Source organism: Sorex araneus, chromosome 1 (genome assembly GCF_027595985.1).
Source record: "Sorex araneus isolate mSorAra2 chromosome 1, mSorAra2.pri, whole genome shotgun sequence".
In the NCBI taxonomy this organism is placed as follows: domain Eukaryota; kingdom Metazoa; phylum Chordata; class Mammalia; order Eulipotyphla; family Soricidae; genus Sorex; species Sorex araneus.
The window spans coordinates 2,571,347-2,594,938 of record NC_073302.1 but is presented as its reverse complement, the minus strand read 5'-3'; the positions used below and the strand labels follow the sequence as shown (position 1 = coordinate 2,594,938).

Sequence of the window (23,592 nt, the reverse complement as noted above, 5' to 3'; positions counted from 1 at the left end):
GTGTGCCAAGCAGTGTCTCACCCCTGCACTGTCTCCCGGCCCCAGGGCCAGCCCCCCCACCCTGCCCCACTGAGCCTCACCCCTGCACTGTCTCCTGGCCCCAGGGCCAGCCCCCCCCCCGCCCTGCTGAGCCTCACCCCTGCACTGTCTCCCGGCCCCAGGGCCAGCCCCCCGCCCCGCCGCGCCTCAGCCCTGCCTCACCAGTAGGACATGTTGTTGAAGTGCTCCGTGAACTGCGTGAGGTTGGGGCTCTTCTCCTCATTCTGCTCCTTCGCCCACAGCAGGACCTCGGGGATCTGGGCAAGGGAGCCAAGCGACAGGGCTGCTGGCGGGGCCGCCCGCGGGGTGCCCCGTAGACAGGGCCGGGCCCGCCCGCAGACAGGGTCCCACCTCGATCTTGTAGAAGAGCTCGGCGTCCAGCAGGGTGAGCTGCTCGGCGATCTCGTGGCTGTGGAAGTCGTGCAGGGTCCCCGGCCTGCGGGACCCGGGGGGAGCCTGAGCACGCGGCCGCCAGGCCCACCGGGCACTGCGGGGCGACCCCGGGCCTGCCTCCCGGAGCCCCCCGCGCCCCTGCCCGCCGCGCTCACCTGGCCGCCACGCCCCTGGCCGCCAGCGGCTGGTCGGAGTGGCCGCAGCGCAGCCGCCGCCTCTGCTCCACCTTGTCCAGGATGTTCCGGCGGAGCACGCGGGCCAGGCTGAGCTCGCCGCTGCACACCAGGCGGAAGACCAGCTCCATCAGCAGCCGCAGGATCTCCTCCGTCAGCTCCACGAGGCTGCGGGCCCAGGGGCGCATGAGGGGCCTGGCCGCGGAGGGCGGAACCTTCTGGAAGGTCTCGCTCCCCCCAAGCCCGGCCGCTCACCAGAGCTCGTCCACCACCCGCACCAGCACGAAGAAGGTGTTCTTGCTCACGCGCTTCTTGAAGGTGTCGGCGAAAGCCGAGAATTTCTCGTAGGTGGGGGGCGGTTAAGGAACCGTCACCTGGAGGGTGGGCGCCGACCCAGCCCCACCGACCTGGCCCCCGGGCCTCGGCCCCGCGGCCTCGGGCCCCTCAGTGCCCTGCCGCAGCCACTGCAGGGATGCCGGGTGGCCGGCACCGTCTGCTCTCTCCACCAGAGCCGCAGGGTCACTGCCTCCTCGGGGCCAGCGAGAGGCTGTCACGGGGGACACGGGGTCACCCCCCGGGGACGCGAGCTCAGCCGGCTACAGGGTCGAGGCCAGCGGTTCACCCCCGGGAGCCCGCGTGCTGCCACCAGGGATCCCGTCCACCTGGTCCTGTGTCTGCCACAGGCACCTGCGCGGGTTCGAGTGTCTGCCCTGGGGACTGTCCTTGCAGTCCAGGGGCCGGGCTCTGTTCTGCTGTCCAGTGCCAGCCGCCGGCCAGCAGGTGGCAGCCACGGGCCGAGGAGCAGAGGCTCCCGCTGACCCGGGAAGAGGGAACTGGTGCCCTCGGCCGCCCCTGGGGGAGTGACGTGTTGGCTGCAGAGGCTGCTCTGTCCACTGTGGGCTCCGCCCTGCCTCGGGCTGGGCCACCTCAGCCCCGTGCCCCGCCCGTCCCTCGCACGAGCCCCCTCCTGCTGCTGAGCTGTGGCAGTTGGGCACCCCACGCCAGGGGCCCAGCCGGGACGGCTGAGCACTGCAGGACCACATGGCTCCGCATCAGGCGGGGAAAGTTCTGGAGGGTTCTGGAAGGTTCCGTGGAGGGCTGAGCAGGGAAGGATATCGATACTGCAGCTTCTTGATGAGCTCCTCGGGGGTAATGAAGGTTCTGTAGGTGGTCAGGAAGGCCTCGCAGTACAGCACCAGGTCTGCAGGGGGGCGGGTGTCAGCCCAGGCCTGGCTGTGCCCGGCCGGAGCCCCTGAGCCCAGGGCAGCTCCACACCAACCCCCTGATCTGGGCACCGTCAGGGCAGGTGGGGGAGGAGGGAGGGGAGGGCCTGGCAGAGGTGTGGGCACAGGTGTGGGGCCTTCACTGGCGAGGAAACTTCCAGACGGCGGGAGGGCTGAGGGGAGTCTCGGGGGCTCAGAGTGCCCGCCCGCCGGGAACTGTCCCCCGTCTTCCCCAAGTTCAGCGAGACTGGCTACTGCTCTCGCGCTTCCTGTGAGACTGACATTCCCAGCTGGCCCTGGGTGACACCCTCGGGGCCCCACTGCAGGGGCGGGGCGAACGGGTGGGGCCTGCAGGCTCAGGGGCTGCGGGGGATGGGGCGCTGGCACGGGGCCCAACTGCCTCAGCGTCCCCGGAGGTGCCCACACTGGCCTCGTGTCCACCCACCTTTCCTGTCCGTCTCGGTAGCGTGCACCAGCAGGATGTCCCCCGAGCCCCCTCGCACGTCCGGCCCGTCGTCACCCTGCGGGGACAGCTGGGTGTGAGGCGGGTGCTGCTGTGGGAGGGGCTCGGCTGTGACACACGTCCCCGTGGCCTGGGCTTCCCCATGGGCGCTCTGCCGACAACGCCCAGGCCTGCTGGGGGGGACAGGGCATGGGCAAGGCCACAGGTGCCCAGAGCCCCTCGGCGCCCAGAAGCAAGGCGCTGACCGGGCGTGGCGGGGGCTACCCGGGGGGTCCTGTGAGTCCCGGCCGTGTCCTGCCTCCTGGAGCCAGCGTGGGGCGGGGCCGCCGTGCCCACCGCCTGCTGTTCCAGAAGGAATTCCAGGTGTGGCAGCAAAGGCCTTTCTCTGCACAGGGCACCACCGCCCTGCTCCGGGGCCTGAGACAGGCGCCCGCCCGGGGCCCCAGCGCTGCCCGCCCTGCTCCGAGTCACCCGGGGACACAGGCTCAGGGGCATGCGCAAAGGCCCACGCGTGAGTGCCACAGCAGACACGCCTGCAAGCTTGAACACAGGCACACACGGGCACCTCCGCTCACGCACAGTGCTCTGAGGCACGTGCAAACACGTGCTAACACGCAGGGAGACGCGTGTGAGGCCGAGTGTGCTGAGGGCCACGTGGGCTTCTCCTCTGGCACTGCCGTCCCGTCAGCTGGGGCTCAAGCGTGCCTGGAAGTCACCTGCTCCCCAGGACCCTGCGGTCCCCGCTCTCTGAGATGCTCCGCCCTCGTGCCGCCCGCCGGGGCGGGGCTCACCTCCTGCTTGAGCGTCAGCCTGGCCATGATCTCGCTGTGGTCGATGAGGGACAGCTCGTCCACCTCCTCCTCCGACTGCGCGGACTCCCCGGCGTCCGGGGACGAAGGCAGCCTGCGAGGAAGGCTCGCGTGGGCCCCTGTGTGCCGGCAGCCGCGCACCCGCCCACCGCGGGGAGCCCGGCCCCCTTACCTCTCCCCGCCGTCTCTGCCTTCCGTCCCGGCCGCACCGCCAGCCGACGCGGGCCCTCGGGGGTGTCCGTCCCTCGCAGCTGGGGACTCCTGAAAGGACACCAGGGCTGGTGGGTGACGGGCCCCGCGGGGCAGGAGTGAGGCCAGGCGGGCCCCCGGGGCGGGGGTCTGGCTGGGGGAGGCGTGGAGGGGCCCAGCCCTGCCCTGCCCACAGCGAAGGGCCGGTGCTGCCCCCTATGCCCCCGTGGTGACCCCAACGCCTCTTTCGGGTGGAACATCTCCGGGCCCTGAGGGCGCCTGCCCGGCTGCGCCCACTGGCCGGCGTCACCAGGCACGGCCACACGCACGGCCACGCGCCAGCGGGCGCCAAGGGCCCGCTCCTACCTCACGGCTGGCAGCCCGACGCGCCAGCCCATGCCACGCCCACCCACAGCCTCGCCTCGGCGGGGACCTTGCGCGGGGCCAAGCGGGGAGGCCCCGAGAGGCCCCGGGGCTGCTGAGAATGGGGTGGCCGCGGGCAGGGGCGCAGCGGGGGCGGGGCCCACTGAGCACTTGTCCTGCGACGCAGGACGCCGTGCCGTGCCCTGGGGGTCCCTGGGGAGCCTGGTTTGTCGGGGCTGCGCCTGCAATGCTCGGGGTGGCTCCTGGAGGTGCTCGCGAGGGAGCACCTGGGGATGGAGCCTGGGCCGGTGACATGCAAGGCCGGTGCCCGCTGTGCCCGCTCTGGCCCTCGTCTGCTCGGTGCACGGTGCTGGGGATGGGGCCCGGGTCCGCCCCAGCCTGACCTCCGAGGTCACCCCAGTGGCGGTGACCACCCTTTCCACGGGCCACCGGGTGACGCCAGGGAGGACCAAGTCCCTGTGACCTGCCCTGGAGAGAGGGCGGGCGGACACGGGCATGCGGGGCGGGGGGCGCAGGGGAGGGGCGCGCACTGCGGGGAGGCCCCTCAGCCCCAGAGCTGCCTGCCCCGGGCCAGCCTGGGGTGGACAGCCCAGCGCGGAGCACCGAGAGACGGGCAGCTGCCCGCAGAGCCCAGCTGGCCCCGGGCACCTCTCCCGGGGGCGGGGGAGGTGGACGCCCCCAGCTGCTGCAGGGGGGCCGCGGGTCTGCTTTGCAGGAAGACGTCACGTGGGGACGTCGGGGCAGGCTGGAGCAGTGGCCGCGCCACCCTGGGCTCCGTCCATGCCGCGCCGTGCCCACGGGACGGGAGCAGCTGCCTGACGCCCACAGGGCCACGGGAGCACCAGGGAGGACGACAGGAGCACAGGGACACACACGGCGCGTCCACCCAGGGCGGGCGGCGGACTCCGAGGACACTCGCCACCTCCTGCCTCAGCTGACCCCGTGGGCCTTGGCCTGTTGGCACCACAGCGACCACTCACAGAGACGACACTCGGCATGTTCTCCCTCCGCTAACACGCCCCTCCGCCGAGGCGTGGACAGGCCACAGCAAGCGCACAGCACTTTCCACCTCAGCCAGCGACGGGCCGACAATCCACGGGGACACTCACAGAGCACTTTCCACCTCAGCTAGCGACGTGGCCAACAATCCACACGGGACACTCATGGAGCACTTTCCACCTCAGCCAGTGATGTGGCCAACAATCCACACGGGGAGACTCACAGAGCACTTTCCACGTTAGCCAGTGACGTGGCCGACAGCCCACAGGGGACACTCACAGAGCACTTTCCACCTCAGCCAGTGACGCGGCTGACAATCCACGGGGACACTCACAGAGCACTTTCCACCTCAGCCAGCGACGTGGCCAACAATCCACACAGGGAGACTCACAGAGCACTTTCCACCTCAGCCAGCGACGTGGCCAACAATCCACACAGGGAGACTCACAGAGCACTTTCTACCTCAGCCACCGACGCGGCCCGCGATCCCGGTGTGCCGCCGTGGCCAAGCACTCCTGGGTGAGGCGCTCGAACACAAGGTCCAGGCCGGGTGGCGCGGCCCCGGCCGGCGCTCCCGAGGGCGCCCGCGGGGAGGGCAGCGTTGCGTTCTCACCGGAGGCGTCGGGGGCGCGGCAGAGAGAGAGGTTTCGGAGGGGAGGCAGACAGCGTTCCCGCGAACGGTGCTCTCCTGAGAAGCCGAGAGGGGCCCGTCGGCGGTGCTGGCGGGCAGGCCGGCCGCGGGCCCCGCCAGGTCAGAGCTGCGAGACGGGAGGACAGCGGGGAAGTGCGGAGAGGAGGAGGAGGCGTGCGGCAGGCAGGGCTGCCCGGGCGCCCGGCGGGGCGGCACGAAGCCCTGCGAGTAGGACCTGAGCACGGACTTGTGCTGCGGCGGCAGGGGGGCGGGCGGGAGAGACACAGAGGGGCGGGCGGGCAGGCGGGGACACAGACAAGAGAAAGAGCCGTTAGAGAGGCGCCAGCAGCTCGCAGTCGTCCAGCAGGGGCCCGGCCGACGCCCCTCCCGCCCCGGCCTCCGCCAGGCCGCGTGCCGGGCCGGCTCACAGCTTCCCGCGGAACGAGGAGGCGTCGCTGTGCCCCGATGCCAGGGGTCACCCGAGTCTCCCTCCCCCTCGGAAGCCCCCACTGCCCCGGGGCAGCGAGTCCCGGGCTCCTGGCCAGCTGGGCCGCGTCTCGTCTTGTGGGTGGACGCGCCCGAGACCCCCCAGAGCCCAGGAGGAAGGAGCAAGGGCCAGGGCACACGACAGCAAGTCACGCCAAGTGCCCCCGGAACGTGGGGCGGGCTGAGCCTGAGGGGGCAGCGCCCCGATGCTGCTGGCTCGGGCCCGGGCTCCACCAGAGCTCTCCTGCGGGCTGCCGGCTGGGGGGAGAAACACGCTCCACACTCGAGCGGGGGGGCCCGGCAGCCGGAGGGGGGGTTTGTGTCCGCGGGGCTGAGCCCCTGCAGGCACAGGCCTGTGGGCAGCGGGTGGACGCAGGGCGTCCTGGGCTCCAGCACTGGGGCGGGGGGCGGGGGAAGTGTCCAGGCCACGGCCTGGGCGCCCCTGCCCTAAGGATTCGGGCTCGCGGTCAGGCTCCTTCCAACAAGCCTGGTCTCCCCCGAGCCCCCAGACCCAGCTGCCCCCTGGGAGGGGGACGCCGACTAGTCACAGCCCGGAGTGTATTTTAGGGGCTGGCAGGTGCCGCCTGCGTGTCGGAGGGGCCGCGGCTGCCCACAGCGGTTACTCACGGCCAGGGCCAGGCCACTGGGCGAGGGCCTCGGGGGGCAGTGGCTCTCCCCGGGGGGCTGGGGCGGCTGGGAGAGCTGCTGCTGGGCCCCACGCCGGCCAGCACGGAAGGAGCAAGCCCGGCCAGCGGCCACCGAGGGGCTGGGGGGACGCGGCAGGAAGCCCCTCACTGGGGGGGGGGCGAGACCAGAGCAGGGGCCACGCAGATCCTTCCCTGGACAGGCAGGGGTGGGTGACCCCTGTGGTGAGCGGGGAGACGCAGGGAGGGGGCCAGGCCGAGCTGTGCCCGCCCACGGTGCACGGAGACTCTCTAGGGAAACTGAGGCACGATTCGGGCCCCTGGAAAGCAGAGCCTCAGATGGAAAGTTCCGGCCTCTCAGTCCGACGGACATTCCACTCAATGGGGCTATCGAGGAGCGCAGGGGTCCTGGACACCGTGGTCACCCAGCGGAGCCGGACCCCGCCGGGCCGGGCCCTCAGGCCTCCGGGACAGCCGGTCAGCAGGCCGGGTGCTGAGTCACACGGGGAGGGACGACGCTCAGGCCGGGCCCCTGCCCCTGCCCCTGCCCGCGCTTCCGTCTCCCGGGAACCACGGGACACTCGGCCGGGCGCAGGGCTTGAGTTTGGCGGGATCTGGCGCCCAGACCTGTCAGGCCCGAGCTCAGGGGCATGGCCGCCGGGACACATTCTTCACTCCGCCGGCATTGCCTCTCCCCTCCCGGCGCCCGGGGGACCAGGTGCAAGGGAGGCCCAGAGGCAACTGCCTTCCGGAATATTCCAGAACTTCCTTCTGGAACACTCCTGGGCTCGTGTGCTGCCGAGCGGGAAGGAAAGGCTGTCAGCAGCCGTCCTCCGGGGGCGTCAGGGGGGCCGTTTGTCTCTCAGGGGCCCCTCCCGGAGAGCCACTTCTGGAAGCCCCTGGGGAATTCTACCTTCAGCGAGGGCGAATTCTAGGTCGCAGGTTGGGGTTGGGGAAGAAACGTCTCCTCAGGCAGCTCCGCACCCAGAACCACAAGGTTTTTGTTGGAAACAACTTTCGGGGCTGGAGCGACAGCACAGCGTTGGGGAGGGCATTTCCCTCGCACGCGGCTGACCCAGGTTCAATCCCCGGCACCCCACAGGGTCCACCAAGCACCGCCAGGAGAGCCAGGAGTAAACCCTGAGATCACTGGGTATGACCCAGAGGAAAAAAAATGTTTTAAAATAATTGAAAAAAAAATTTTAAATAACTGAAAACACGACTTTCCTCGGCCACCGGTTCCTGGCTGATCCTCCTCTTGCAAAGCCTGATACATTCTAGAAAATTCTGCACATCACAGCCCCGCCTCCATCACACGGGCTCTGTGGAGAGGGTCGGTCCAGACCCAGACCCCAGACTGACCCTCCGGCCTGGCCCGTGTCTGGGTGGGGCACGGCGGCCCTCAGCCTCGAGTCTGGGAGACGTGATGGACACGCTCACGCCCACCACTCCGCGGCCCCCGTGGAGGCGAGTGGCTGGGCTCCCGCTCCTCGGGGCTGTCGGGGGCCAGTCAGGGGCCCCGGGAACACGCTTCAGTGCCCGTGGGCGGCCACTCACCCCCAAGGGCGCTGGCCCCCAGCCCCTGCGTCTTCTGAGCCGGGGAGCCCAAGCACGTCGGGAGTGAGGAAGTGGACGGTGGGCAGGAGGGAGGGGTGGACGGTGGGCAGGAGGGAGGGGTGGACGGTGGGCAGGAGGGCAGGGGTGGGGGTGGACAGTAGGGCAGGGGTGGAGAGCGGGCAGCCAGACTCCTGGCTCGTGCAGATGGCAGACAAGGAAGGTGGGTTGCGGGGTCATGGACAGATGCGTGTGACTGGGGGGGTGTTGGTGGGAGCAGAGGGAGGTGATGGGGGGCCCGGCTCCACTCAAGGTTTTGAGGGTGCCCAGGCGCTGGAGTGCTGCTCGCACTGCACGGCGCCCCCTGCTGGACACAAGTCCCCTGGGCTCTGACAGAGGGTGAGGCGAGGGAGGCAGAGCGGGGGTTTGGGCAGCCGGGAGAAGCCCAGGTCCCGGGAACGAGGGTCTCAGTGCCCGCAGGGCGGAGGGTCCTGGGCGGAGCACACGGTGGCCGGCTCAGGGTGGCGCTGCGGTGGGGGGCCTAGGTGGGGGTGCGGGGGGACGGAGGCTGCCCCGGTGCCCAGGAACAATCCTGAAGGCCAGAGGGAGAGGCCGGGGGGACCGAGTGACAGGCGTGTGGACGGACCCCGGGCCGGGTCATGACGGGGAGTGCGAGGCATCCACTCCCAGCCCGGATGGACAGGCCGGGCCTGCGGGGACAGTGAGGCACACCCACTGCAGGGCGCCCAGCCGCCGCTGTCCACCCAGGGAGAGTGGCCACAGCGAGGCGGCAGTGGCGGCACGCTCCACCCTCCCCGGCCCCCGAGCACCAGCCGGTGGCGGCGGCGGCGGAACTCACCGAGGGCACGGCCAGGGCGCCATGCCGGCTGAGAAAGGAGTTAGAGACGGACGCACTGAGGCCCGGAGCGGCACTGCCGTCCTCGGGGCTGAAGGCCACTGTTGTGTAGGAGACAGAGGAGAAGGAAGAGGCAGCATAGGAGGCCTGCTGGACAGAAGGACAGAGGGAGCACAGAGGGAGGACAGAGGGAGCACAGAGGGAGCACAGAGGGAGGAGGGGAGGAGGGGAGAGCAGAGCAGAGTCAGGCGGGCGCGGGCGGCCCAGGTGCCGGAGGCCCTCGCGGTGCTCCAGGCTCACAGACGCTGCTGGCCGGGGGCAGCTGGACTCGGCCGGAGGGCGCGAGAGAACAAGCGGAGTAGACACAGCGGGGCCCTCGCCCGGAGCCTCCGGAGAGGGGTCGGTGGCCCAGACGCCCTCAGCACAGCCCGCCTGGAAATGTCCGGACACGCCCCCTCCCGGGTCTGCAGCACTGCCGGGGTCCCCCAGCTGCAGGAGCAGGTGGGTGCAGAGCGGCCCCAACCTCGGCGAGTCCCTCCGGGGGTCCCCGGAAGAGCTGGGCGCAGGCCGGGGTGCTTGTGGGGGACAGGGCGGTGAGGGCCGAGGCCCGGGGTCCTGTGAGGCTCCCCCGGCCAACAGCCCCGCCTCAGCCCCGACGGCGCCACGCTGCCTGCCGGCCCCCGTGGAGGAAGGCTGGGGCGACGGGGGGGTGTCCGGGGCCCCCAGCGTGGCCAGGGCACGTGTGGGTCCCCTCCCGTCCAGCCTCACGCGGGGTCCCCAGAGCAAACGCTCTGGACTGGCCACTGCTGGGTGAAGCCTTCACGTGCTCTGAAGCCAGACCCTGGCCGCGTGTGGGTGCGAGGGCCGGTGAGTGACCCCGCGCAGAGTGCAAGGAGCGACGAGGCGGCAGCGGGCACAGGGGCGCTGCCTGGTGCCCCCAGACGGTCGCGGTGCCCGGGCGGCGGCTGCTCCCCACGCTGACGGGCCTGAACCCCCGCAGGGGTCTGCCGAGGGGCGGGGGGGGGAAGGGGGGGGAGGATGGACCCCGGGGAGGACCCTTACCAGCTGCCGCTGCTTGGGGGGCAGGGCGGGGGGCGGGGCCAGCTCCTGGGGGCCGTCGCCGCTGAAGGAGTCGTTGAAGCCATAGACCTCCATGAGGTGCCGGTTCTTCTGCTGGTACACGTGCTCGCTCTGCGGCGTCTGGTAGAACACGGACGGCTGCGGCTCCGAGTAGTCCTCCAGCAGCTGCATGTAGGCGAGCACTGCGGGCACGGGGCAGTCAGCACGCGGGGGCGTGGGGTTGGCCCCGCGGCAGGACCCGGGCAGCCTCGGGAGCCCTCCCCGGGGCGTCGTGCCCTGCGGGGCTGACTCGGGGGCGCACAATCCCCCCGAGAGCCTGCAGGGGTGCCCTAGGAGGACGAGGGGACCCCGCCCAGCCCGCCCACAACGGCCCGGGCCCACCCACACCCCCCATGGCCCGGCAGGCGCCTGAAAAGGCGCTTAGTCCTGCTCATGCCCCAGCGTGGCCCTGGCTGCCTCCAGCCCGGCCAGGCCCCGCCCCCGGCCCCGCCTCTCCAGCCCCGCCCCGCCATCCTGTGCCCAGGTCAGGCCCCGCCCACGCCCCGCCCACGCCCCGCCCCCTCCACGCCCCGCCCCGCCGCCCCCGTGCCCAGGCCAGGCCGCCCGGCCCCGGCCCCGACTAACTGTGCTTGTTCTTCTTCTCCGGGAGGGGCGGCGGCTTCTCGGGGTCGCCCGTGGGCTCCAGCACCGTGAAGTCGCCCACGAACTCGGCGGGGCTGGGGGCCGCGCCCTGCTGGAAGGGGGCCACGGCGGCGAAGGGCGGGAAGGCGCCGGGGCTGTGCAGCTCGGCCTCGGGGACGTTGTCGTACTGGGACGGGTGGCGCTCGCAGGCCGCGCGGCCCCCCGAGCCCTCCGACGTCTGCGAGGCCGCGCTCCGGCGCTTCTTCTGGGGCAGGGCCGGGGGCAGGTCGGGGGGCAGCGGGACGCGGGGCCCGGGGCAGGGCGGGCCGGCCTCCCCCGAGGACTCGGGCAGCGGGCTGAGGCCGCAGGCCGCCTGCGGGGGCAGCTGGTCGGCGTCGGAGAGGTCCTGCTGCAGGAACTCGTAGTCGGGGTCGTAGTGATCTGCGGGCGGGCGGGCGGGTGAGTGGGTGGGGGGCCCGGCCGGCCGCTCCCCCCGGGGGGCTCTGGGGGGCATCACTCGGCCCCTCCCGCCCACGTTCTCGCTTAAACACGGAAAAGGGAAAGCGCGTCCCACTCGCAGGCCCAGGACCGGTGGGCGACCGGCCATTCCTGCGAGCCTCTGCCGGGCACTGATGCCCCCCCACCCCCACCCCCCGCTCTTTCCAGGGGCCCAGCCCGTGGCCCAGCCTGTGGGTCAGGCTCTGAATGTCCCGAGGTTGGTGCACTGGTGAGAATCCGCTCAAATCTCTGACTGCGTCCCCAGGTGAGCCCAAACAACAGTGCTCCTTGGCCTCTGGGCTCTCACTGGATTTGGGGCCACACGCAGTGGTACTCAGGGCTGACTCCTGGCTCTGTGCTCAGGGTTCACTCCCGGCTCTGTGCTCGGGGCTCACTCCCGGCTCTGTGCTCAGGACTGACTCCTGGCTCTGTGCTCAGGACTGACTCCCGGATCTGTGGTCGGGGCTGACTCCCGGATCTGTGGTCGGGGCTCACTCCCAGCTCTGTGCTCAGGGCTCACTCCCGGCACTGTGCTCGGGGCTCACTCCCAGCTCTGTGCTCAGGGCTCACTCCCGGCTCTGTGCTCGGGGCTCACTCCCAGCTCTGTGCTCAGGGCTCACTCCCGGTGCTGTGCTCAGGGCTCACTCCCAGCTCTGTGCTCAGGGCTGACTCCCGGCGCTGTGCTTAAGGACCCTCTGGGGTGCCGGGGATATAACCCGGGCCGGCCCCAGGAAAGGCAAGGCCCTCCCTGCTGTGCTGTCGCTCCGGCCCCTCTGTGCTCAGCCTCCTGCCAACTGCTGAGTTGGGCACAGGGCCCCGCCCAGGGGTCCCCAGCCTCCACCCCGCCCCCGCACCCCTGCTCTGATGTGAGCAAAGGCCCCAGGGTCCGACCCAGCGGCACAGGCCCCCTGCCCCGCCCCGCTCACCGAGCGTCTCACAGCTGGTGTTCCGGGAGCCCTGCCCGCTGTCCCGGTCCAGCGAGGACAGCTGCTCGTCCGACTTGCTGAGCTTGCCCATGCTGCTGCAGGGGGAGAGGCGCGGGGACTCGCCCCCGTACGAGTGGCTGCCGCCCGACAGCCGCCGCTGCGCGTAGCAGTCCACGTCGAAGTCCTGCGGGCCGAGACGCCACTGGGGGCAGGGCCGAGGGGCGCCCCCTGCCCCGCCCCCCTCGCAGCCTCCCTCGCAGCCCTCCTCTCTGGGCGCCCCCCGCCCCACCCCCCTCGCAGCCCCCCTCTCTGGGCGCCGCGCCCCCCCGACCCCGCCCCCCCCCCCCGCAGCCTGTCTCCGGGCGCCGAGCTCCCCCACCCCGCCCCTCGCATTCTGTCTCTCCGGGCGCTTCGCCCCGCCCCGCCCCACCCCCCTGGCAGCCCCCCTCTCTGGGCGCCGAGCCCCTGCCCCCCCCCCGCCCAACTGGCCCCTTGCTGGGCACTGCAGCCTCGGGCCCTGCCCGGTGGGGTCTCTGTGCGCGGCATTACCTGCCTGTTGATGCCGGCCGGCAAACTGGAGCCGCTGGTGGCCCGGCTCATGGGGGCCACGACGGCCACGCGTGTTGGGGACGGGGCCGACTGGCGCTTCTTGGGCGGCAGTGCGGGCGGGGGGCTGCGGCAGACGGAGCACGTGTCGGCCACCCCCAGGAGGAGGGCCGGAGGGAGAGACAGTGCAGGCGGGGGGATCGGGCGGGAGCGAGTGGCCGCCCCTGGGCCTCCCCGCCCGTCCCCCGCTGCCCAGCTGGGGCCCGAACAGGCATAGGCGCGGGCGAGTGCAGGTACCTGTTATCCACCACGCGGATGCCGGGTAAGGGGGGCTTGGGGGGCGCGGCCTCCCCGTCCACGGCGTCGGGGAGCAGCTCGGGGGGCGGGGACAGGCTGGCCGTCTTGTTCAGGATCTCCATCTCCCGGTCAGTCAGCGGCAGCTCGGGCTGGCTGCTGGGCGCCCAGGGCGAGAGCACGTCAAGGCGGGCGCAAGGCCGGGGCCCCTCTGGCTGCTCGCGGACACCATCCACGCAGCCACCCCACGGGGGCCCTCAGCCCAGAGGGGCAGAGGTCCTGGGACGTGGACGTCCCACCTGACAGCAGGCGCTGGCCGTGGCTGCAGTGTCCACGGGACCTCGGAGTCAGTGCTCCGGGCTAAGCCACTTTCCACCCGAGAGGGGCCGCGAGCAGTGGACCCCGCGCCCGCCGCGCTGACCAGCACCGGGGAGCGGGCAGCACTCACCCTTCAGACCTGCAGGCCGGGGGGCTGGGCTTCGCCGGGCTGGTGGGGGACGGGTGCCCCTGCTTCTCGATGGTCAGCTTGACCAGCTCCTGCCCACGACGAGAAGGGCTGTGAGAGCCGTGCCCGCTCCTCCCCGCGCCCACTCCACCGACACGAGCAGCAGCGTCCCGGGGCACACGGCAGGGAGGGGCAGCGGCCACCAGCCCCAGTGCCCACCGCCCCGCAGAGACGCACTCTGGGGCCGAGAGAGACGGTCCAGAAGGAAGGACGCGGCCCGGGCTGGCCTTGGGGACGGCCAGGTCGGTGGGGCACAGCCAGAACGGCTGGCCGGGGGCCTGGCTAACGCACAGCAGAGAAATGGCTTCGGAAATCTCCTCCTGAGAGGCAGCGGGGCAGGGGCGGGGGCAGGGCGAGAGACGAGCCCCGGCCCTGCCCACGGCACTCCTGCTGCGGGGCCGAGGGAGCCGGACACGCACCGCCCTGCCCTCCGGCCGGCCGGGTGGCCGCGGCCCTGGAGGCCCGCACGCCCGCCCCGACAGGGGAACAGTGGTCTCAGCCAGTCCGCAGGCCGGGCACGCGGGGACACCCACACGTCTGCACGCAGGCTCCTGCCCTGCACACGGGAGCCCGAGTGCTCCTCCCCGGGGCACCAGCCTCCCGCTGAGGGGCATGCGGGGTGGGGGGGGCACTGGGGCCAACTCTTTCCCTGTGGGGCCGTCTCCGGTCTGTGCTTCAGGGTCAGGCCCAGCAGTGGGGGCCGTCTCCCCCAGGCCCCCGCATGCCCCCGGCGCCCAGTGTCTGTTCCGGAGGTCATGAAGGAAGCGCCCAGGGCCAACAGCGACCCGGACTCAGAGCACCGAACCCCAGGCCCCGAGCAAGACTGAGCACCAGGCCCCCAAGCTACGGAACACAACACTCCGGAACAGAACGCCAAGAAGCCACGCACACACATGCATGCACACACACAAGCACATGCACACATACACGTGCATGTGCGCACACAATACACATACACATGCACACACTCACACACATACACACACAATCATGCATGCACACATACACTCACATAAGCACTCTCACACACATACATACACGCACAATCATGCATACACACACGCACTTTTGTACACACATGCATACACAAGTACACACACATGCGCACATGAGACACAAGCGACACTGAGCCTCTCCAAGGATGGCTCACCAGAACGCAGCCCGGGCCCCCGACGCCCATGCTCTTCTATGAGGACTGAACCTGAGGATGGTGTCATGGACGGGCGCTGGGGCCCCGAGCTACAGAATACAACACTACGTAACAGCAGTCCTCCAAGAAGCCACGCACACACACACACATACACGCACACGCACACGCACACACACACGTGGTCACGGAGCCCCTGACAGTGCCGCACAATGGCCCTGCCCGGGACAATGATGACAAGCTTGCGTGAAGGCCAGCAGCACCCAGGAGAGACGCCTCAGGGTGGGACAGGCCCGGCGCCGACAGCCGCAGACCAAAGGCGGCTCTGAACGAGGCCCGCCTCTCAGTGCTCGCCGTGGAACAGCAGCGATTCTTTACTGGGCGAGTGACACCAGCTCCCACGGGGTGGGCTCGGACGTGACTCCTGGCGTGCGGGGACTGAGGTGGGCGGGCTGCGGCCAGGCAGACGCCTCACGGCCGGTCTCTTCAAGCCTGTCTCCCTCGAACACGCATCTCCCTCGTCTCGTGTCTCGGGAAGTCCATGTTCTCTCCTTCTTTGGGGGATGTCTGGAAGCCACACCCGGTGGTGCTCAGGGGCTCCTCCTCGGGTGCTCGGGGGCCATATGGGGTGCCGGGACTGAACCCGGGTCAGCCACGCCCCCGCTGTGCTGTGGCTCTGCCCGCATGTTCTCGCTCCCCTCGCGGGTCCCTAAGCACGTGTGAGCCAATAAACAATCTTTTCCACCAAACACGAAACAAAGACAGCAGCCCGCCCGAGCCCGTCTGCACAGGCCGGTGTCTCTGTGCTCTGTGCCCTGTCACTGTGAGGGGACAGCGGGGGGGGGGGACGGAGGACGGGGGAGGAGCCACGCTGCTGACCGGAGGATTCCAGGGATTCTCCGAGAAGGCGCGGGGCTATAATTAGGACTCCTCCCGCAGAGGCAGCTGTGGGCCCGCCCAGACAGGCACCGAGTGCCCCCTGCCGGGCCCGCCGCAGCCCGTCCAGCCCCGGGCACCGCCGCCAGCACTCCCCACCAGCCCCGGGACCTGCGGGACCCCCTTGGCGCCACAGCACACACGGGGGCGACCGAGTGAAGGAACCCCGCGTGGGGACCGGGCTTGAGCCCCCCGCTGTGCGCCGAGGGCTGGGTGGGCCCAGCAACCCCCGGGTGGGCTGTGGAGACCTCAGGGCTAGAGCAAGGCTCGTTCTTAAAGAAGCCAAACAAAACCCCAGTGACAGGCGGGAGCCTGTGGGGACGGGAGGCCGCAGCGTCCCCTGCCCTCCGCCCGGTCCTGCCCGGGGGCCTTTGCAAGCAGGGGCGTAAGATCGCTGCCGAGCTCAGCCAACGTCTGAGGCGGCTCGAGGGTTGCCAGGAAGGAGGACGGGGCTGCGAGTGTCGGGGTGCAGACGGCCGCCCAGGCTCTTCCGTGCCAGCCCCGGGGGGTGGGGGCTCAGCCACGTCTGACCAGCAAAGCGGACGCAGGGGCTGCGGGAGGCTTGCGTGGCCTGCTGGGAGGCAGCCGTGAGGGACGGAGACTCAGCAACCGTCTGGGCCCTGAGGAAGAATTCCTGCTGAGCCTCTACGTTCATCTCGAGGGACAGCCCCGGGGGCCACGAGTGGCCGAGCTCAGGGGTTCAGGGTTCAGGGATCACTCCAGCCACGGGCGAGGGACCCCGCGCAGAGCCAGGGAACAAACGGTCACCCGAGGCAGGGCAAGCACTTACTTCCTGCACTGCCTCCGAAGCCCGGCTCAGGGCCGACTCCGGGCTCTGTGCTCGGGGATTACTCCCTCCTGATGGTGCTAAGAGAGTCTCTTCTCCCGCGCCTGGCTGTCTTCCCCGGGGCCCCTCGGAGGGGGTGGGCTTCAGTTTCCCTCTCCGCCCCAGCAGACTCCCGCGGCCAAAGACCTCTGGAGCTCAGCCACAGCCATGCTCAAGGCCCCTCTGCACACGTTTGGACGAGCCTCACGCATGAAGGAACTGCAGAGGAACCCAGGTGTGCGGGACCCAGGGCTGAGACCTCCAAGCCTGCTCGGATCAGGACTGGGCCTCTTCCACCCAGATTCCCCATTTTCCAGTAGCTAGGCGGTCACACCCAGGGACCGCCCCTGGCGCCGTGTAATCCCACCAACGGCCAACACCCAGAGACTACAAAACCAAGCTCCCAGAAGCGCACGGCCACTTTGCAGCTGTGCCACATCTTACAGCCTAGCTCTCCCTCTGGGAGAACCTGGCAAGCTACCGGGAGCTTCCTGCCCACATGGGAGAGCCTGGCAAACTCCCCGTGGCGTATTCATATGCCAAAACCAGTGACAAGCTGGGTCTCATTCCCCTGACCCTGAAAGAGCCTCCAATGCAGCACCGTTGGGAAGGATGAGGAAAGCGGGCTGCTAACATCTCAGGGCTAGGGCAAATGGAGACGTTACTGAGACCGCTCGAGAAATTCGACGATCAACGGGATGATGAGGATGATGACGGTGCCAAGGGAAACACACGGGTGCTGGGACCAGGTCCAGGCTCACCGTGAGCAAAGCAGCACCCTGCCCACTGGACCATCCCACTCACCCCCAGTCCTTTTTAAAACGCAGAATTATTTTTCCCTTTTATAATTATTTCTTTCCTTTTATTAAAAACATGTTTGGGCCACACCTGGCTGTGCTCAGGGGGCTGACTATGTGAGGCGCTGGGGGTCGAACCCAGGTCAGGCCAGAGCGAAGCAGTAGACTTCCTATTCTGATTTTTTTTTTCTTTTTGGGTCGCCCGGCGATGCTCAGGGGTTACTCCTGGCTCTGCACTCGGGAATCACTCCTGGTGCTCGGGGGACCCTATGGGAGGCTGGGACTAGAACCCGGGTCGGCCGCGTGCAAGGCAAAGGCCCTCCCCGCTGTGCTGTCCTCCAGCAACTCTCTGATGTTCCTCTGGCCTGATCTTCCGGGTCAGTCTTTCAGCAGGGGCGGGGCCCCAAGGGACACAACTGTCACTGCCACATGCCTGGGACAGCCCCGGGGCCACCCCCGGCCCTTGATCAGGACCGTCCCTAGCAGGACAGCCCCGGGCTGACGGTGTGCAAAGGGAGAATCTGGCCTCCCGGCCCTGTGGCAGACACGGGCCCACGCGTCACCCCCAGGCTCTGAGCACTGGGTCAGGGCAGCCAGGGGCTCCTGGACTCAGCCGAGTCTGTGAGACGAGCCCTTCTGAGTGGGCGGTGGGCGGCGAGCACCGAGAGCGGAGCCTCCCCAGGTCGGCAGTGGATGCCCCAGGAGTGTTGGGTGCGTGTGCATGTGTGTGACGTATGTGTGTATGCATGTGTGTAATGCCGTGTGTGCATGTATGTATGATGCCATGTGCAATGCATGTGTGTATACATGAGCATATGTATGTGTGTGATGTCATGCGTATGACTGTCAAAGGGCTAACGCATGTGTGTGTGAGACTGTGTGCACGCACACGTGTGTCTGAGCATGTGTGCAGCGGGAGGAAGGCAGGGCAGAGGTGTGGGCGTGGAGGCAGAGCGCGGCCTCTGTGTGCCACACAGCCGGGTCCGAGCTGCGGTGGGCTCAGAGGAACGGGGCAGAGGCCCCAGACCCTGCTGGGGTCACATCGGGCGCCTGGTGCTGGACAACCTGCCCGGCAGGTCGTGCCCTGCCCCCCGGCTCTGGGGCTCCCGGAATTACACTCTCACCACACCCAGTCTCATACATACACACGCCACACGCACTCGTACACCCCCAGTCTCATACACACACACGCCACACGCACTCGTACACCACGCCACACGCATCACACTCCCACACAGATTCACACACACACTCCCACACACACACACCCACATACGCCCACATTTACCTCACACGTACTCCCACCCCTACACAGTTACATAGTCACACACACACACACACACACACACACACACACACACACACACACACACCGCCACACTCCCTCCCCACACTCACACTCACACGCACTGGCTTGAACAATGTCCCGACCCCGCTGGGCCCCTGGGGGGCGGGAGCCGTGGGGGGGACGGGGTGCCTGGGGTCCGGGCCCAGCCGGCCCGTCTGCCCGTGGCCGGCACGGGTAAGGGCGTGAGGCGTGAGTGGGGGCTGAGTGTCCCACCCCGGCCCTGCCCCCCGCTGCCCTCCGTGTCCACACACAGCCCAGGCCTCACTCCTGCCGTCACGCCGCTGACCACCAGAGAAGGGCCCGCCCGCCACGCTCCCGGGGACGGGTGCCGCCCGGCCCCACCCCTGCTGGCCACAGGGCGGGCGCCCTGGGCACAGAGAGCAGGGCAGCGACCCTGGTCCTCGCACAGACCAGAGAGGCCCCTGGACCTGACGAGCTGCTGGACGCAGGGCAGCGGGTGCGGTCAGGCCCCAGCCCGGGTCAGCGCAGCCGTGGGGGCTGGGCAGAGCAGCGGGGCCCCCAGAGGGCAGGGGCTGCCGCGCAGCCTCCGCTGAGGACAGCTGGTCCGGCAGCGACGTGGCCACATGGGCCGCGCCTCGACCTCCGCTGGACACTGACCCTGCGGGGTCCCGGCTCCCTCCCAGAGCTCCTGCAGTGCCCAGCCCAGGACACGCGTCCAGCACAGGGGCCCTCGGGCTCACGGGGGACAGGGCCCCACGGGAACAAGGCGCCTCCCAACCCGGACCCTGGGCACACTAACCACCGAGGGGGTCGGAACCCGGCGGTTTGGTCCGTGCCGGTGGACTCAGCCCGCCGCTGTGACCCCCCCCGCCAGCTCTCGCCCGCTCACCGGCGCTCCCCCCACGACGCCGCGGTCCCGCCAGGCCAGAGGAAGGCGCACACACAGACGCAGCCCGCCCTGCCCGGGAGACCGAGGCACGGGCAAAAGCCCAGCGTACCTTCACTCCGTCCAGCACTGCCTTGATGACCCCCTTCACGCTGGTCACCATGTCCTTGTCGTCCGAGTCCACGCCCTCCAGCATGACCTGGTCGGACCAGCGGATGAGGTTGGCGAGGCTCTGGTACACGCGGCTGTAGCAGGAGGACAGGGCCGAGCTGCGGGAGAGGCGAGAGGCGCGTGAGCACGCCTGGGCGCGGGGGTCAGCGCGGGGGCCACAGCCAGGGAGCCGCCTGCCCCCCCCCGCTCCGAGGGGGGTGGTGACACTCAGGGGTCACTCCCGATTCTGCACTCAAGACTCACTCCTGGCGGTGCTCAGGGGACCCTGTGGGATGCCAGGGCTCGAACCCAGCCGACCGGGTGCAAGGCAAATGCCCCCCCCCTGCCCCGCTGACTATGGCTCGGGCCGCTCTCCCATTCTAATCAAGATTTTCTTAGGGGTGGGGTGGGGGTGGGGTAGGGAACACCCAGCAGTGCTCGGGTTTGACTCCTGGTTCTGTGCTCAGGGGTCACTCCTGGGGGGTGCAGGGGACTGAGTCCAGGTCAGTCCCGTGGGGTAAGTGCCCTCCCCACTGTCCTGTCTCCCCAGTGCCGAGTCATTCCCTGTGTCGTGCTGGAGACAGAGAGAGAGAACGTGGCGGGCACGGAGCCCGAAGGTGTAATTTCCCCAGGTGGTGGCCTCGAGCACCAGCAGGAGAGGCCCGAGCAGCTCTGAGCGGCCCCAGCAAGACACGGTTTCAAGACAAACACGGTAAGCTACGGTGAAACCGAGCTGGAAGTTACGCCTTTGGAGCAAAACGCCGAGCCACAGGATGCCGGGCGGGAGCATTTCGGAAGCAGGGAAGAAGGACAGGCTCTTCCGGGAGACCCCAGAGCCCCGAGGGCGCCGCCGGGAGTGGCCCTGAGCACTGCCAGGTGTGGCACCAAAACAACAACAGACACACAAGAACCAGAGGCGGCCTGGAGGGCTGGGCCGGTCGCGGGGGCACAGCTGCTGCGGGGGAACCGTCAGTGCGGGTCCCCACGGTACCCCACAAACCACACTCCGAGCTCCAGGATCTGCGTGTGGGTCTGTATGTTGCTCTCGGTGTCCACCTGCACAGGACGGCGACTCCCTCTGGCTCTGTGCTCAGGAATTACTCCTGGCTCTGTGCTCAGGAATTACTCCTGGTGGTGCTCAGGCACCATATGGGATGCCAGGAATCGAACCCTGGTCAGCCGCGTACAGGGCAGACGCCCTCCCCCCTGTGCAGCCCCCGGACGGTGACCTTCTCTGATGCCCCGGAGCCCTACGGCCAGGCCACTTGCTGCTCCCAGACACAGAGGGGAAAAGATCCGGCCGGGAGCCGGCCCTGAGACGGAGCCTGGGTGGTGCCCATGACTGGGCCGAGCTCTGGCCGGGGGCAGCTGGCGGGGCCGGGTGGGGGCGCGAGCTTCCTGGAAATCAACACTGTTTACTCTCTCTCCCAGAATAAACAAACTGCGCTTCCCCGCCAAGAGCCGGGGCACTTCCTAAGGCCTGGCTGCAGTGGCACAGAGAGACGTTTGTCCCCGGAGCCGGGAGGGCGGGAGCCAGCGGGCCGCGGAGGGACTCAAGCAAGGCCCCCGCTGGGCTGGGCTGGCCAGGCCCCCGGCCACTGCTTTCCTTTCCGGCCTCGCACACAGGCCTGGGGAGGAAACGCCCCGCCCTGGCGCGGCTTCTGGGGTGGCGCCGGGTTCTGGGGGTCAGTGCCCGGGCCCCGTGGCATGGGGGGGCAGGGGGGGGCGCGAGCGAGGGGCGTCTGGGGCGGGCGGCCTCACCTGTGCTGGATGCGGGGGTCAGTCTGCACCAGGGGCAGGATGGCCTCCAGCACCTTGCTGGCCGAGCCGGGCAGCATCTCCAGGACCTTCTTGTCGATGGCCATCTTGTCCACGATGGTCTTAAAGTAGCGCAAGGCACTGACCACCTCCTTCTCCTTCTCTCCCAGCCAGCTCTGGTTCTGAAAGGGAGTCCAGGCGTGAGGGCGAGATCACACGGCGCGGCTCGGAGGACGGTAAGACCCGACTCCGTCCGTCAGCTCAGGGTTCGGCGTGTGGAAACTGAGCCCGGGGCCATCTCCCCAGGGCCAAGACCGCCACGTGTACTCGGGCCCAGGGAAGTCCCCGGAGTCCCCCCACAGGACAGCAACTGGACACCAGCCCCCGGGCACAGTGAGGCTGCGTGAGCTGGCGGCTGGGGGGAGGGACCAGCGCCCCCGGCCCACAGTCCCCGCCTCTCGTGGACCCACCCAGGCGACCTCGGGACAATGACCTGCATCTCCTCAGGCCTGGGGAGCAGCGGGCACAGACCAGGAGGCCATGGAGGTGGCAGGGGCTGACCATCCTGGTGAGGTGGGTCAGCTGGCCGCAGCCGGGGCCCCTCGGCCCTCGGGGACACCCATGTGGGCGGCAGGTCAGCGGCCCGGCGGGGCCCCGCCCCCTTAGCCCAGGGCCCAGCTGGCTGGCCAGGAAGGGAGATCAATAATGACCTGTAACATGGGCAGATTCGGAACTAGGCCATCTACTCGAGTGGCCTCAGTCCAGGGCCAGCCCAGGGGGAGCGGGGGGGAGGGGGGGAAGCGCCTTCCGGTTCCTGGGAACGCAGGAAACAGTCCAAAGCCAGCCATCGAGGAGGAGGCTCTCTAGACACGGCCGGCCGAGAAACGTCCTCGGGTACGCAAACATGACTCCTAAGCGGGTGACGGCTCTCAGCTGCAGCTCCTCGGGGCCCCGGAGGACGGGCGCCAGGAGCGAAATAAAATACCCGAGTGGGCTGGAGCGCCGGACAGCGGAGAGGGCGCTCACGTGTGCCAGCCTGGGTGCCATCCCCGTCACCAGCCAGAAGAGACCCCCGAGCACAGAGCCGGGAGTAAGCCCTAAGCACCGCCAAGCGGAGCCCCGAACAACAAACGGACCAACTAAAGCCCGGCAGTGGGGGCTGGGGAGACGGTGGAGGGGCCCGCGCCTGCTCGCGGCAGCCCGGCCTGGCCGTCCCTGGCACCACGTGTGGTCCCCAAGCTCCGCCGGAGCACAGAGCCAGGAGCACTCCTGCTGCTCCCGCAGCCCCTCGGGACAGAGACCGCCGGCGGGGTGCGGGAAGCGCAGGCCTGCGGGCACCCAGAGAGGCCAGAGAACGTGCAGTGGGTGGGCGCAGGGGAGGGGCTTCGCTGCAGGGAGGAGCATCAGAACAGGCCGCGTCTAGCGGGACGGGGGGACGGGGCGGCAGGCCCCCGGGTCGAGACCCGCCAGTTCACAGCCCTCACACCCACTGGGCGAGCGCACGCTCCGGGGGCGGCAAGGGGCGTGGGTGGGGGCACCTCCCTCCCGGCCCCGGCCCCCGCACGGGTGTCGGCTTCCGACAGAGCACCGGGCCGTCCTGCGGGCTGGGCCGGGCGGAGGGAGGGGGCCCAGCACCAGGACACCCCCACGGCGGCTGGGGGGGATGAGATGGAAAGTTCCGGAGCCGTGGGGCTGCAAGGGTCCTGGCGAGACCAGCCTGGAGTGACGGGGTCACGACACCCTCCTGTCGCCCCGGAGCCAAGCGCCAAGGGCCCAACAGACGGGGCCGGGGAACCGCCGGCCAACACCCCTGGACACCTCCCCGCCCCCTCCCGCCCTTCCACTCCCTCTCTCCCTCTCTCTGCCCTTCCCCCCTGCTCTGGAGAAGCCCCTGCTCTCTCTCTCCCCGGAACATGTACTTCCTCTCTCTGTCCCGTCACACCTAAGTAAATTCCATCAATGAAACCTGTCTTGGGCCCGAGGGACAGTACGGCAGGAGGGCGTTTGCCTTGCATGTGGCCGGCTGGGGTTCAAGCCCCGGAACCCCCGATGGGACCCCAAGGCCCTGCCAGGAGGCAGCCCTGAGCACCGCGGGCCGAGTGCCCGGGACCGAGACTGGACGAGAGGGCGAGGGCTGCGGTTTGCTTTCTCTCTGTGATATGTCAGAGTCGACACGGAAACAGAGCCGGGTGCAGGGCGGGTGTGCAGCTGCGGCGTGGCCTCCCCGAGGGCCGGGGGCTGTGGGGCCCGTCACCTGCAGCCGACGTCATTTGCTTGCCTGCGTAGCGGGGTGCAGTGGGGAAGGTTCTATCTGAGCAGCAGAGGGGAGAGAAGCTGCAAGATCGGGGACACGGGCGCACGCGGCTGCCTCCCCGTGCCTCAGTCTCCCCTTCTGGGGGCTGCAGGGAAGGACAGGAGGGTGCAGAGCACCTGGCACTGGCCCGGGGGCTCGCTGGGGGCTGCCTTGGGG

At 69.7% G+C, this 23,592-nt stretch overlaps 1 protein-coding gene across 14 annotated transcripts in view; it reads right to left on the bottom strand.

Annotated features, from left to right (window-relative positions):
- RAPGEF1 (Rap guanine nucleotide exchange factor 1) overlaps positions 1-23,592 on the bottom strand; it is a 57,543-nt gene that overhangs the window by 2,278 nt on the left and 31,673 nt on the right. For 5 of the 14 annotated variants that reach the window (XM_055140189.1, XM_055140163.1, XM_055140197.1 and 2 more), the window contains 18 exons: positions 21,126-21,304; positions 19,327-19,483; positions 13,257-13,345; positions 12,812-12,967; positions 12,518-12,641; positions 11,969-12,152; positions 10,548-10,985; positions 9,906-10,105; positions 8,847-8,993; positions 5,286-5,555; positions 3,273-3,361; positions 3,083-3,194; positions 2,274-2,349; positions 1,722-1,806; positions 861-953; positions 588-773; positions 391-475; positions 202-296 (listed from right to left, as the gene is read on the bottom strand). In XM_055140189.1, the coding sequence (XP_054996164.1) occupies positions 202-296; positions 391-475; positions 588-773; positions 861-953; positions 1,722-1,806; positions 2,274-2,349; positions 3,083-3,194; positions 3,273-3,361; positions 5,286-5,555; positions 8,847-8,993; positions 9,906-10,105; positions 10,548-10,985; positions 11,969-12,152; positions 12,518-12,641; positions 12,812-12,967; positions 13,257-13,345; positions 19,327-19,483; positions 21,126-21,304 (2,765 nt within the window). The remainder of the gene's footprint in view (positions 1-201; positions 297-390; positions 476-587; positions 774-860; positions 954-1,721; positions 1,807-2,273; positions 2,350-3,082; positions 3,195-3,272; positions 3,362-5,285; positions 5,556-8,846; positions 8,994-9,905; positions 10,106-10,547; positions 10,986-11,968; positions 12,153-12,517; positions 12,642-12,811; positions 12,968-13,256; positions 13,346-19,326; positions 19,484-21,125; positions 21,305-23,592) is intronic. The other 9 variants (XM_055140167.1, XM_055140206.1, XM_055140182.1 and 6 more) reach the window with 6 other exon arrangements.